General features: G+C 44.8%; 1 protein-coding gene across 2 annotated transcripts in view; it reads left to right on the forward strand.

Annotated features, from left to right (window-relative positions):
- The first annotated feature begins 4688 nt into the window (after positions 1 to 4688).
- The window catches only part of AATF (apoptosis antagonizing transcription factor), a 48909-nt gene continuing 39855 nt past the window's right edge, over positions 4689 to 13742 (forward strand). For both annotated transcript variants that reach the window (XM_084493573.1, XM_084493574.1), the window contains exons 1-4: positions 4689 to 4796; positions 6826 to 7014; positions 7477 to 7893; positions 8405 to 8542. In XM_084493573.1, the coding sequence (XP_084349699.1) occupies positions 4712 to 4796; positions 6826 to 7014; positions 7477 to 7893; positions 8405 to 8542 (829 nt within the window). In that variant the 5' untranslated portion in view covers positions 4689 to 4711. The remainder of the gene's footprint in view (positions 4797 to 6825; positions 7015 to 7476; positions 7894 to 8404; positions 8543 to 13742) is intronic.

A 13742-nucleotide genomic window follows, 5' to 3' on the forward strand; every position in this document is an offset into this window, starting at 1 on the left:
GCATCGTAAGGGTACTCTGAGGATGACTGATTTTCTGCGGGGCGTTTACCATTTGCGCGTGGAATCGCGGGGCTGGATGCATGTGGCTGTTCTCGTGTTCTCACTTTCTGTTTCTCAGAGAATACCCCTTGGCCCTCCACTTGATGCTCCTTGGGGATAAGGGGCGCAGTTGGTGTCTCTCAAGTCTCCTGTTACGGGCTGCCTTGAAATTCAGGAATATCTCTGTTTTGATCACGTTTGGAGCGCAGTTTGGGCAGCGTTTTTGGCAGCCCTAAGAATTAGATTTTTCCTGATTGGTTTCAGTACAGGCGTGCTTCCTGCAGAATGGGAGCCTTTAGAGAGGCTGATGGTATCTCACCTTGTGAGGAGTGACTGCTTGGCTCTGTTCATCCCAGAAGCCTGGGCTTGCAGGACAGGTCTACTGTGATTTTGTTGGAAGGTCTGCATGTGGCGTGAGGATCGTCATGCAACACAGACTGGAAATGTAAGCTGGAAAACATCCCCACTGACTTCTATAGAAACGCAGCCTAACACATGCCGAGGTGTTTCAGTGAATTGTTGAGAGTGAACCTTGTGATAAAAAACTACCTTGTGTGATTGAGCTTAGCATGTCGGGAAGAGCTGGTGCGCTCTCTTTTTTGTGCACTGCACATGTGGTTTGCTCTGTGAGGTTTTTGTGGAGGAAAAATGGATTTTTGCTCTGTCTGAAAAGGTTTGCTTCCAGTTTTTCAATTGTCTCTGTGTGGCCTTCAAAATTCCTATTTGCTAGAAGCATCTTTCGTCATCTGTTATTCAGATAAACTATATTCATTACATTTTTGGATGTAAGAACAATTAGGAATTGATTAAATCTTAAAAATAATTGTGTTTTTTGAATGAGTGACAGGTTAGGAATATCAGAAATACCAAAGTAAATATAAACAACATTAATACATTAATTATAAATATAGATAAATATAGCGAGACAAATTTTTTATAAACATCTACGCTTCCTGTAATCTAATTTCTTTTACTTGTTAGGTTTTGTGTGTGTTCTTTCCTGCTCCCACTCATCTTCTTCTTTTTTTTTTTTTTCTTTTTTTCACTGACAAATTGTGTTGCTGATTTAAAAAGAAAATCTTAAAATGAACTAGTATGGCTAAAATGAAAAAGGTCAGCTTGGAAAATTACATTTGCTTGCCAAAATGTGGGAAAGATAAGCTCAGCTCTGGCTGGTAGCTATTTTTGGACAGTATGCAGTCCTCTGTATGTGGGTCAAATTCTGCTGTTGATAATGCAATTCAATTAAATTCAGTAGGCGCGACTCTGGTGCATGTAATTCTCGTGGCTCTCTATGGGAATCCTGCCACAGATTGCTGCCTGCAGACTGCAGCCCAACTTGCTCCCACCGCTCTGCTCGCCAAGGTAAGAACCAAACGCCGAGTGCTACCGAGTGCAGGTTACGCAGTAAATTAGTCAGCGTTTGTTGCCTGAACGGCTCTGCGTGTCCAACACGTTTCCTTATTTCTATATTTAAGAAATGCTCTGAAAAGATGGATTTGTATTAATAACCTGTAATTATACAGACACGCAAGTATGATATGGTCTTTCACTTCCAAAGCTACCATCTAATCTGACAATTTCCTAAAAGATGACAAGCGCCACAAATCCAAGGAGCAAAAGGAGCTGAGTGTGAGAAATGAAAAATACTTTTTTGTAGCACGGACTATTCAAAATTCCCTTGTTTATCTGTTATGTGTTTAGGGTGTTATTTCCATTTTAGCAAATAAGCATGTAAATAAAAAGTAAAATTAAGAGGAAAAATGCCAAAGAAATTATGTCAGTTAATTTGATGGCTTCTGCTTATAGTTTATAAACAGGCAGAGGGTTTTACAGAAAGTACTGTCATGCATAAAAAGGCTTTCATGATTGTCTTAAATTAAAATGTATTGATATCATTTTTGTACAAATACTCTCCCACACGGTTATGAATCCAAACCACAGCAGCATGGTTTGAGGGCATGTGAACCAGAAATTAAAACCGAGTCTGAGAGTCTGATTTAATTACCCTGCTAAGTGAAAGGCAAAAGGGAGAGAATAAACTGTAAAGAAGGAGCCTGTGTTGGGGAAATATTTTAACAATCCATGACTTTAATACAGTGGATTTTGTTTGATGTTGTTTTATACAGAGCGAATCTCCTTATCAGAAATTTTAGATGAACAGCTCCTGCAGCCTTTTGACTGCTGATGAATGGAGCTCTTGGGTAACGTGAGCGAGCGCCAGCATGCGAATAGGCCCGAGGGTCAGAGCCTCCTCCGGTCCTCCCCGCTCCGCAGCAGCGCAGGGGAAGGTGCAGGCGATGCCCGCTGCTGAGCACAGCGTGATTTTTCCCCTCTTCACGCTCATTTTGCACCAGGGTGAATGGCTGATGCACGGCAGAAAAGCAGGTCCATGAGCTTTGACAGGATCCCTCGTGTTTACAGTCATATGCAAATTTTGCTGGGTTGGGGATTTATTCTGAACAATTGTCCCATTAATCTCAATGGGTAAAATCCTGATTTCACCAAAATGAGCAATAAAAATTCTGTTGACTTCAAGAAACCAAATTTTTGCTTTTTTACTTAAAAGGACTCATGTGACTCACTACATATTTTTTATGAATTATACTGGGCATGTTCTGTTTAACCACCACTAAAAGCCTCTATCCCTTTATTGATGGGGCTATCTATTATTTGTTGGGTTAGGGTAGAAAACATCCCCCTTTCTCTGTAAAGTGTAGAGGTTTGAAAATGAAATTATGCGTGGGGCTATTTAAAGACATTCTTTGGGTGGATACTTCCACCCAATATATCCAGTATCAAAAGTGGATACTTCCAAGTAACTGTTCAGGTAAGCACTTGTTTCTGCTACTTAGTTTTCTATAGATTTATTTCTCCAGACTCCTCCCTTTGTTTATAATGGCACCTTTTACTCTGGAAACAAAATATCTGTGAATGTGAAGAAAAAACTAGAAGCAAAGCCAGCAAAGATGCACCATGTACTTCTGTTTTGGAAAACTGTCAGTAACAAATGTGATAGCAGCACTTAATTTCACATCGCTGAAGCAATGGCAAACCCACACAATATATAACACAGAGCATTATACCTGTCAGTCACACCATGACAAAATAAATGCAAACAAAGTTGAAATAAAATGAAATACTTGACCACATAACATCCAAAGGGTTTTGTTTGCAATAAAAATGTGCATTTTCAGTGAACGCTAATTTTTTATATAAATTGAACTGCCGCATCTTCACAGCTTACACAATCGGAGGATCCTTGAGAGGGGGAAAGAGGCGTGTGCTTTTTTGTTGTTGTCGTTTTGTTTTGATTTCCCCCAGCCTCCCTCCACCTTGGTGCCTCTCGGGGCTCCCAGCCCCAGCTGAAGTTGGCAGGTAGCAGAGCACTGCCGGGGCTGCAGGAGGCAGTGGTAATTAATGATATTCCTCTGCCCTCTGTAGGACAACCGGCTGCACTGAACGCTCCTGCTTCGGGGAAATAAAGCTGGGTCCTGGAGTAACGGGGAAACGTGCGCCACTGCCACTGCTGCCTGGCTCGTAGGTTTCTGCATTCTAATTAGAATGCATGTCTGGATTAATTTTTATAGCATTCAAAAGCAGATAAGCAGCGGGGAAGAGCCTTGTGTTGACAAGAAGGGGATGAGCAAGCAAAGCAGCCTACTCAATTCAGCTCGGAGCCAGGGCTCGAGCCAGTCCCCGGCTGAAGTTTGCAGCTTGCTGCTGTCACGCAGGCAAAGCCCAAGTGCTGGTTGTGCGGTGCCCAAATACTGGAGCCCACCCTGCCCGCCTCAGGCTGGTTGTTCATTTGGGGATGTGAAATTCAGTCCCACATCTATATCTCCCAATGTGAGATGTTGATTTGGGGCTGTGCCAACCTCACACATAACCATTCACGAATCTCACCCCTAATCTTGTGTTTTGAGGCCACCAAACCCCGCAAAGCCACCAGGAGAAACTGGAAACAGGCAAAACCCTGAGGGCCTGGGCTTGGTGTCGGTCTGGTGCAGGGATCACCCGGCAGAGCTGGGCCCAGCAGCAGCGCCTGCCTTGTAGGTGCCACTTTTGTGACAGGAACAGTGGCTTAAACACAGACCACGGCGTATTTACCACATGGGACAAGAACTGGATTAATTCACCCTGTACTAGAACAAGAAGTGCAACGTTGATTAAAAATAAATAAATAAAGGAATGCTTTGCATTACGTAACACGACTGTGCTTTTAAGCAGCTAATCACCATTATTGTGCCTCTGGGCTCCAGAGCACCGGGCAAATATTACTCCTCACGCCTCAGAGCGGTACATCGACCATCATTATTCCCATTTTAGCGACGGGCAGAAGGGGAGAGGGGCTTGCTGTGTGGCACAGCACCCCCATACACCCCCACACACATCCCCAGCACCCCTGGGCTTGCTCGGGGGAGCTCAGCACCAGACGCGTTTATTTTTTGTGCTCATAATTTCTTCCCAAACCACCCCGCGTCTCCTAACGCGGACATTTGCCAGATGAGGGGTTGGGACGGGGGGGACGGGAACGAGCCTCGGGCTCCGTGAGGGGAGGTTGAAGGAGGGGGGGGGGTCCCGGCCCGGCCCCGCCGCCTCACGGTGCCCCCGGCCCCGCCTCAGCCCCGCCCGCCTCCCTCCCTCCCTCCCTCCCGCCCTCCTCCAGAAGATGGCGGCGCCCTTGGCGCAGCAGCTGGAGGAGCTGCTCAACCCCCGGCCCAGCCTCCGCGACCCCGAGGACGACGCGGAGGAAGGTGTGCGAGGGCTGGGGGGGACGGTTCGGTACCTGCGGGGATGCGGCGGGGTGGGAACGGGCCGCAACGGGCTGGCACGGCACGGCACGGGGCCGCACGTGGCGCCTCAGCCGGTCTATGGGGTGCGGGGGGTGAGCCCGGGGCTCGGGGCTCGGTCCCGGAGCTGCCCCGCGGTCTCCGTTGTGGCCCGCGGTGCCCTCCGGTAGCGGCGGGGGAGGTCGGAGCTCCCACTGCGCCCCCCCGGAGCGGGGCGGCCCCCAGCATGCGGGGCTCGGGCGGCGCCACCCGGCGGCACCGGGGGGCACCTCGGGGAGCGGGCACGGGATCACCTCAGGGAACTGGGATTACCTCAGGGATCAAGTTTACCTCAGGGATCGGGCCCAGGGGTCACCCCAAGGGACTAGAATTACCTCAGGGATCGGGATTACCTCAGGAATCAAGTTTACCTCAAGGATCAGGCCTGGGGTCTCCCCAAGGGATCAGGGTTACCTCAGGGATCAAGTTTGACTCAGGAATCAAGTTTACTTCAGGGATTGGGCCCGGGGTCACCCCAAAGGACTAGGATTACCTCAGGGTTTGGGGTTACCTCAGGAATCAAGTTTACCTCAAGGATCGAGCCTGGGATCACCTCAGGGACCGGGGTCACCCCAGTCACCTCAGGGCAGCGACAGCGTGGGCTCCTGCCATGGGCTGCAACAGGCCAGGGAGTGGATCCAGCTGGAAATTTCCAGGATAAGGGACAAAAAGGAGTCACACTGGGGCCGATCTTCTTCCTGCTAGTCCACCATAAACATCTGTGGCTGGAGGCAGGCGTGGGCAGCGTGACACAGCCCGGGGCTTTGCTGGTGCTGTGGGTACGAGGCGCTGCTGTGAGTGATGGAAGTAGCAAGATTCACTGCTGGAAGCAGCAAGTTCATCATCACACACTGACAGACATTGGCTTTAGGAGGTACTAGGCACCAGTCCTGGTAAGCGTTGTGCCAGCTGGCCTCGTTCTTCTGCACAGGTGTAGGAGGTAGCACTAGTGTCTGCTAAGATAAGCCACAGCGCAGTTACTGTTGAGGGAATGGATGTAGCCAGCTGAGACGTCTTCCTGTTTTTAACAATTATGACTTATTTTCAGACTTTAGCATAGTCCGAGACCTCCGGAACAGTCTGCAGAGTGCCACAGGACAGACTGCACCTGCCCCTCTTGCCCAGATGTTCCTTGGTGCTGAGCGTCTTGCCAGCCTCTGGTAGTTGGAGTGACTGTTGAGGCCACAGCTTGTTGCTTTGATTATGAGCAGATTTTTTTGCCCCCCTCCCCTGTCCCAAGCAAGCACTATATGGGAGGCATTAACATTTGCAAACAGGCATTAATAGAGCACTTAGCGATGTTCAGCCACTTGGATCACTCAATTGGTTGAACAAAGCTAACCCTGTAATTTTGCATACAGGGTGTCTTGCACATGAGTGAAAATAAGAAAGGAATATGGTGTGATGAGTTCTTTTTGCTGGACTGCTCCATTCCTGTGTCCGAGGGAAGATGGGTATGAAAGAGAACAATAATCACAGTGAGATTATTTTCTCTGCTTAGCCATTCTGAAGTGTTTACATATTTATGTGACTCAGATATGTAACAAGAGGCCAAAGTGCATCAGAATTGCAGTTTTCCTCTTTGAATCTGTAAGCGTGGGGTGGACGAAGGCATTCCAGCTTCGCTGAGATCTCCACCTGGAGGACCACACTTTTCATGAGACCCCCATTAAGTTCAGGGGCCCATGGAGGGGCTTGGGTAGGCTTTGCTGGTCTAGTGCTTCTTGCAGGTTCTCTGAAATGAAGAGAGGCAGGGAAGAAGGTGTGAGTATAGGCAATGCTTATTTTTTATTTTTATTTTTATTTTTAAAAAAAGCATTTATTAACAAATACTCATCTCTGTACTTTCTGCAGAAGAGGATGGCTTCTTTCTGCAACTACTTTTTCCAGTTTGAAATTCAGTTCAGTTTAGACATCCTCCTTTTTTTTTTTTTTTTTTTTTTTCCCCCTACAGCTACAGTTGCTAAAGTGATTGACAAATTTGAGGATGAAACTGCAGATGACATTTTACCTGTTGGTAATATACGGAAAAAAGCTTCAGCCTCTCTCTTAGAAGCTGATAAAAGGTATAGTGGAAAAGCTACGTCTCGGAAAGCCTTGCAAGAGGAACTCTGGGGAGATGCTCTGTCTGAAGAAGAACCTGGTAAGAAATCTAATTTCTTTCCCCTTTTCACTGGACTGCTCAGAATTTGATGCTAGCATGTTACACTGAGTTAGTGCTGTCTGAACCAAAATGATGAACTTCAGATCCCTGTTACAGAGCAATAAGCAGGTACAATTAAGTTGAGGACTTTCTTGAAGTGCCTTCCTGAAATTCAGGCCGTATTTTTGGGCCTGAGGGAAGGGGAGATCCCAGAAAAAAAGGTCCACTTCCTCAGACTGAGGGAGGACTGTGAGCAAGTGTATACTAATCACTGCTACAGAAAATGAGAGCTAAGACCTCTTTGTGGATATGGCCTTGTGCTTCCATTAACTAGTCAAAGCAGGAAGTAGAACGGAGCTTGGAGCTCAGAGAGCTCAAAGCAGTAGCCACTGATGGTACATACTGCAAAGTGACACATTTTGCTGTTAGGTAAATAACTTTTTTTTCTCTTTTAATTAACAGCTGAAGAAACATTAGATGAATGGTACAGTGGCAGTGAAGATGCAGAAGACGATGGCAGCTTAGGCAGTAAAACAAAGGAGAAGCTCAGCAGTGCTGGCAGTGACCAGGAGGATGACTTGGAAGATGATGAAGAGAGTGACCCGTCTGCACAGGTCAAGGCACCAAAGTTCAGTTTCCAGAATATCACTGACTTTGAGAAATTTACAGAGGGGATGGATGATGTAGGAAGCAGTGACGAGGAAGATGAGGATGATGCCAGCATGGAAGAAGGAAGCGATGAGGAGGAACATGAGGATGAAAACCACAGCGATATAGAAGACACCAAAGACAACGAGGATGATGGGGGCGTGATGACGTTCTCAAAAGGACGAGAGACTGAAGACGTAGAAAAAGGAAAAGCAGTGAAGAATCAGCTAGGTTTGTGCATGTTTGCTGTGTGTTGTGGCACAACTTTCACCTTGCTGACGCTGTAGCAGCTGTCCATGTTAGGAGCCACTTCAGCACGTTAACATGCTGTTGGCGTACTGCACGTGCATGCTACAGCAGCCCCAGGCATTTGCGAATGTTCCGCCAAATGTGCTGTGCAAACTGGTGTCACTGCTCATACAAAATCTAACGTTGTGAAGTGTATTTATCTGCTGGCTTAATTGAGACAGAACTGAATACACTTGTGGTACGGACGGGGACTTCCTGCACTGTTAGTGCTGTGCTGCAGATACTGCTGCTCTTTCTCTTTGGAGCGTAATGCAGGATGCAGTTTCTGCTGATAGATTCTATCAGACCACCAACCTCCATTTGCAGGTTGACCTTTTAACTGGGGAAGCAAAGAGATGATTTTCTGTGATTCCCAGAGTTGCAGGATTGTAGAATGGTGAAGGAGCAAGTGCTGTGGCTCACTAAATAATTTTGTGTTCTCTCTCTTATGAAGCCCTGTGGGATCAACTACTGGAAGGGAGAATCAAGATGCAGAAGGCGCTCGTAACAGTCAACCGTCTTCCACAGCCAGATACTTTCCCAGCCTTCAGGAAGGAAGGGGGACAGGAATTTGACAACGCTGTTGAGAGCTGTAAGTATTCTTCGAACTTTTTGCTTTGGGTAGACTGCTGTAGCCACCATGTTCTGTGAGCAAAAACGTTAATGGGAAAGTGGGGGCTTTGAGCTGCACGTGTCTGTAGTATTAGCTGTTGGTTTGTGTTGCCTTAATCATTAATTGGGTACTATGGAAACATAAAACATGAAGTGTTTCCTACCCCTGGCAAAGAAAATGTCTCCTATCACCTGTGTAGATATGTGAGTCTCGTTGATCTGTGTCGACGGCCTGTCTTGTCGCTTACACAACGTTGGTAAGCCTCAGCTCGGGTCCTGCTGCTATTTCTACTTCATGTGGAGACTGAAGTTTGCTTATCAAATTTAAGTTTGATATTGGGGCTGAGAAATAATTGCTGTGGTTGTCGCTGCTTGGTGCAGAGTTGGGATTCTTCTTTCTCCTGAGGTGCTGTGTGCGTACCAGTTTTGTGCTGGGTCAGTGACTGCAAAGATTTGCCCTAACCAGGAGTAATGCAGCATAAAGGAGAGGGCCTGAGCTGTCAAACCAACAGCAAGTATCTTTTCAGTTTGGAGCTCCTTCGTCTGTTTATTTTTTAGGATCACTATTAATGATACTGATCTGACTTGTTGGTTCTCCAATATGGCCAAAAAAATCTGCGCACTCCAGCTGATAAACACAAAGTGCTTGGCTTCATTGTGTTATGGATCTATTTAATTTATTAACGCTCCAGTTTGTATGTGCTGTGGTGTGCATTTGATAAGTTTTGACCTAGGATGGCACCAGTTATCATAAAACTGGATTAGGAACTTCTGCCACGATCAAACCTGACCCCGAATCTTGCCCCTACACCAAGTTTTGACTATCATCGTACAGCTTATACCTGATCTGAACGTAGTGGCTAATCAGCTTATCTGGAGTTAGAGCAGGTGAGACACTTTCTATTTTAAAGTTAGCTCTGCTGCTTTAAATGAAGTGATTAAGGAAAAAAAGGCGAACTCCCAGCAATACTAAGCTGACCTTTCAGTGAAATGCATGTTATTAATGTATTTAATGAGATGCATTACAAACTGCACCGAGCACCATGTTTCATTACAGGTCTAAAATGCAATATCATTAAAGACCTTTAACAGAAACAATGGTTGACATTTTGATATTTCCCATAAGCAAAATACGTCCACGAACATGGTGTATAATATTGTACCCAGTACAGCAGAGAGGTTAATCTTTCAGGTGCTCAGTATGTTAAAGGAAAATCCACTGTTAATAACTGCTCTGTGATTCCCTGCCCACCTATTTTCATAATCTGGACAGGAAGTAGCAGTAGTTTGCTCTGATATTCCTGATGACCTGCGTTCAGGGTATGTGTTTAAGGTGTGAAGACAGCAAGAAAATAGAGCTGGAGTGATCTGGGCAAAGTTCACAGAGAAAACACTTGGACTGACAGATGGGAAGTAATGAATTTAGGAACATTCTGGTGCTACTGCACTTCTTTAGTGTTTGCAGATATTCTGTAAGGGACCACGTTTACATTCCATTTATGTTTTTATTTTTTTTAAATGCAGTCTGTATATAACTGTGCAGTAAAGTCGGTCACAATAGTTGCTTTTATTGAATAGTACTGTTGTGGGTGTGACCTGCCCATTCAGTCAGTGAAACTAAGTTCTTTTCAAAAAGATGCGTTGTTATTTATTTAAACCCTTTCTTGAATTGATGGACCTCAATTTCTGAGGGCAATCTCACTTTTCGTAAATCAGCTTCCAATAAAAGTTCTATTTTTTAGCTGATCAAGGAGCTTGGTGGGTTCTATAAAATAATCTTTTTTTTTTTCTTTTTTTCTTTTTTTTTTTTTTTTTTTTACTCAATTCTAAACGGCGATGTAGTGGGCAAGGTGTATGTTTCTGGACTCTGAGTTCTCCTCCCACTTGTGTTACCAGCTTCTGGGTAGGATCCCTTTCTCCAGACAGGAAAAAATGGAAATTGTGTGCAAGAAGGTTTGAAGATCAGCCATTTGAGTGTGAGCTGAAGGCAAGACTTTGTAAACACCGAATGTTGAGGTGGTTGCAGGGCACATAACGTGCTTCAGTCCTGGGCAGGATTTAGGTTAATTGTGGCATTGACACTGTCTTGGACTGGATGATCCTGTTCTTTCAGGGGAGCCTCAGCACTTTTTTCCAAATCCACAAAATAAAGTTGGCATGCTTTCCTGCTCTTCGTTGAACAGGAGGAAATATTTTGGTGTGTAAAGTCGCAGAAAGTACTTGGTGCCAAAAATTCAGACTCTCAGTTTAAATTGTAGTCTGCTGAAGGCCAGAGGGCACAGAGAGCTCTCAGCACCCTGCTCTGTCTGAGGGCCTGTACAAGTCCCTTGAGTCTCTTTAAAAGTTGCCCCAGAATGCTTTTAGTAGTTTATCCCATTTTATTTCATTCCTCATGAAATTTCTACTCCGTGCTCACAGGAAGGATGAGGGGTTTGAAATGGAAAACAGACTTCCAGGTATTTCCCTCTTTGGTATCTCCCACTTGTGACAACTCTCCATGCAGCTAGTGGCAGCAGCAGTGAGATTTCCTAAAGGACTGAGCAGAATGGTATAAAGGAGTAGACAGCAATGATCTGTGCAGGTTTACAGCCAAATCTGAGCAAAAATGGTAAGGTCGTGCGTGTTTGCCAAATTCTGAAATTGGAGGTTGCAAAAACTCAAGTGTTTAATTTATTTTTGTAATCTTTTATTTAAAAAAAAAAAAAAAAGATAACAATGTGCCTTGGACAGTCTTGGATTCCTGAGATCTCAGGTTCTGGTGGATGATTTACTGCAAAATTGCTTATAAATTGAAGTAGAAAATGTTTTGCAGACCTGGCAGCTTTCAGGCTTCACACCCATTTGTCACCCAGCATTTCCCTTTGTGTATAGAACAAGAATTAATTAGGCTGCACTGCAGGAAAAGTTTATGGCCATAATTTATATAGGATGAATTTCTGTTTAAAGAGACAGCATTGCTTTGTTTGCACTGTCTTTCTTTCATTCTTTTTTTTTTTAATCTTTAATTATATTCCAGATTTTTTTTTCCGGTGTCCTTTTTACATACAAATTGGAGACCAAACTGTGTTCTTGGAGCTCATGCTTATTCCTGCTTTGCATCCATGGAGAAAGTCTGAGTGGTCCTTTAATACTGAAATCACAGTGGCTGCGCTCTGAATGCAGCGCAAATTTTTAATGCACTGCACACGTGAACTCCCACAGCTTACGTTCCTGAGGTGCTGCTGCCTGGAGTGGTCTGTTTCTCCAAGATATATTTGTATTCTTTTGCACCATATCTTCTAGTCTAGTCCAGGGCTTGAGATGTTGCCTCTGTTTGGGGTCTTGCACGTTCAATTAATGTTTTTCATAATCAATGCAAGTCAGAATTTGCAATCTGCTCCTGATTTGCACATTAAAGAGACCCATTAATTAAAAATTCCAATCCCTGGCATGTTCCCGCAGGATCCTTGCATTATTTACATAGAAAAAGAGTGCAAGGTGCAAGTTTCTGCGCTGTGTCTCTGCACAGATTGCATGCCTGCCATTCATATTTCCGTGTCTGTTTTCAGAGGGGAAGAAGGTTAGAAGTAGATCTCATGAAAATGCCACAAAAAATTACCTCAAGGGTAAGAGAGAGTCAAAGCAGGGGTGGAAGCAACGTTGGTGAAGCCATGTCCAGTGTCAGGAATTAAACAGCTCTAGGTCTGGGGCTTGTTATGTTAAATCTTGATTCAGTAACAAAAAAAAACCAACAACACAGCTAGTTGAGGGGAGGGGGGACAGCCAGAGCTTTAAGAAATGATCTCTCTCAATCAACAAAGACTGGAAGCTGTTGTACATGTATATGCCCTGGATAGCTGTGGTTCCTCAAAGGGCTGTGTAGCTCTGTTCTAGCTACTTTAATTGCTGTCTCTTTACAGTTGTGGTTAAAAACACTTGGCTGGGGATGTTTCAGTGACGAGTATTTTGACAGCGATGCTTTATACTTCACAAAAATAAAAATGAAATTGGAATAAAGTGTTATTTTCAGTTTTAGTTGGAGGGGTGAGTAAATAAAAGCATATGGAAACCCACGTGAGTCTTGCGGAAGGCAAGATGCTGATGGGCATGGCCAGACTTTAAAGTGATAAATAGTTGTATATTTTTTCATATATATGTCCTTTCACTTCCCAAGAGTTAAATACGTTCCTGAAATGTAAACTACCAGTTGAATTTTTTTTTTTTGTCTTTGAGTTGTCTCTCAGTGGTCTAAGAGGAAATCCTGGAGTCCCAGGTTTCTCCAGTGTAAGCTCAAGATGAATCCATTTGAAGCAATGGAAAAAAATACCAGGTGTGGTAAAAGGTAGATGGGCAGAGTCTGTAAGAATGAATTTGCTCATGGGAGGAACAAAGGTGGTGACAACAAATATTAACTGTTATTTACACTTTGTAGAGCTGTGGAGAAGTTATGCAAAGGTTTGTGATCAATAAGAAAATAAACCTGAATAAAATGAATCAGATTTAAAAAAAAAAAAAAAAAAAATCAAATGAAATGCTCCGCGTGCTTGCAAGGCCATTATCCCCAAACCTGCTTGGGTTATTAATGTGTTCACGGAGCCGCAGCTCTGCCTGGCAGCAGCCTCAACTTTTCAGCACAGCGCCTTGTCTGCTGCAAAGAGTCACAAAACTGTGCACAGCTCTTAGCATTCTGCTGAAAATTGTGCACCTTTTCTCGGGTCGCAGTGATGTTGGGCTTTAATCTGTACTCTCTGTGGTCAGGCGTGTACCTTCTTTTCCTGATGGCTGGGATGTTTCTCTGGGTTGTTCATCCAGGGACATTCTCTGCTGAGAGAAGGAAGCGAATGTGAACTCCACGTGAAGTTTGCAGGAGGCAGCTCACTCTCCATCCCCTTATTGCAGCCAGTTCCTGCAAATGGAGCCAGTTGCTGGAGAACCCAGGTTGCACATTGATTTGTTATTCCCTGAATGAAGGCATTAAATGTATCAGGTGCCGCAAGCCAACGGTTGCTCTTTAATTACATTTTGTTGAAAAGTGGAGCTAAGAGGTGCACCTAAAAAAATTTGCAGGACTTGCCTGTAAGGGGCTGGGTGTTTGGCACCTGGGAGAAGCTGACCTCTTGTTCTGAGCAGTGCGCTCCGGTCCAAATGCTTCAACTTCTGTAACGTTTCTCTATGACTGCTTTACACTGAGTGTCTTTACT

The sequence above is a fragment of the Aythya ferina genome (assembly GCF_964211825.1).
Source record: "Aythya ferina genome assembly, chromosome: 19".
In the NCBI taxonomy this organism is placed as follows: domain Eukaryota; kingdom Metazoa; phylum Chordata; class Aves; order Anseriformes; family Anatidae; genus Aythya; species Aythya ferina.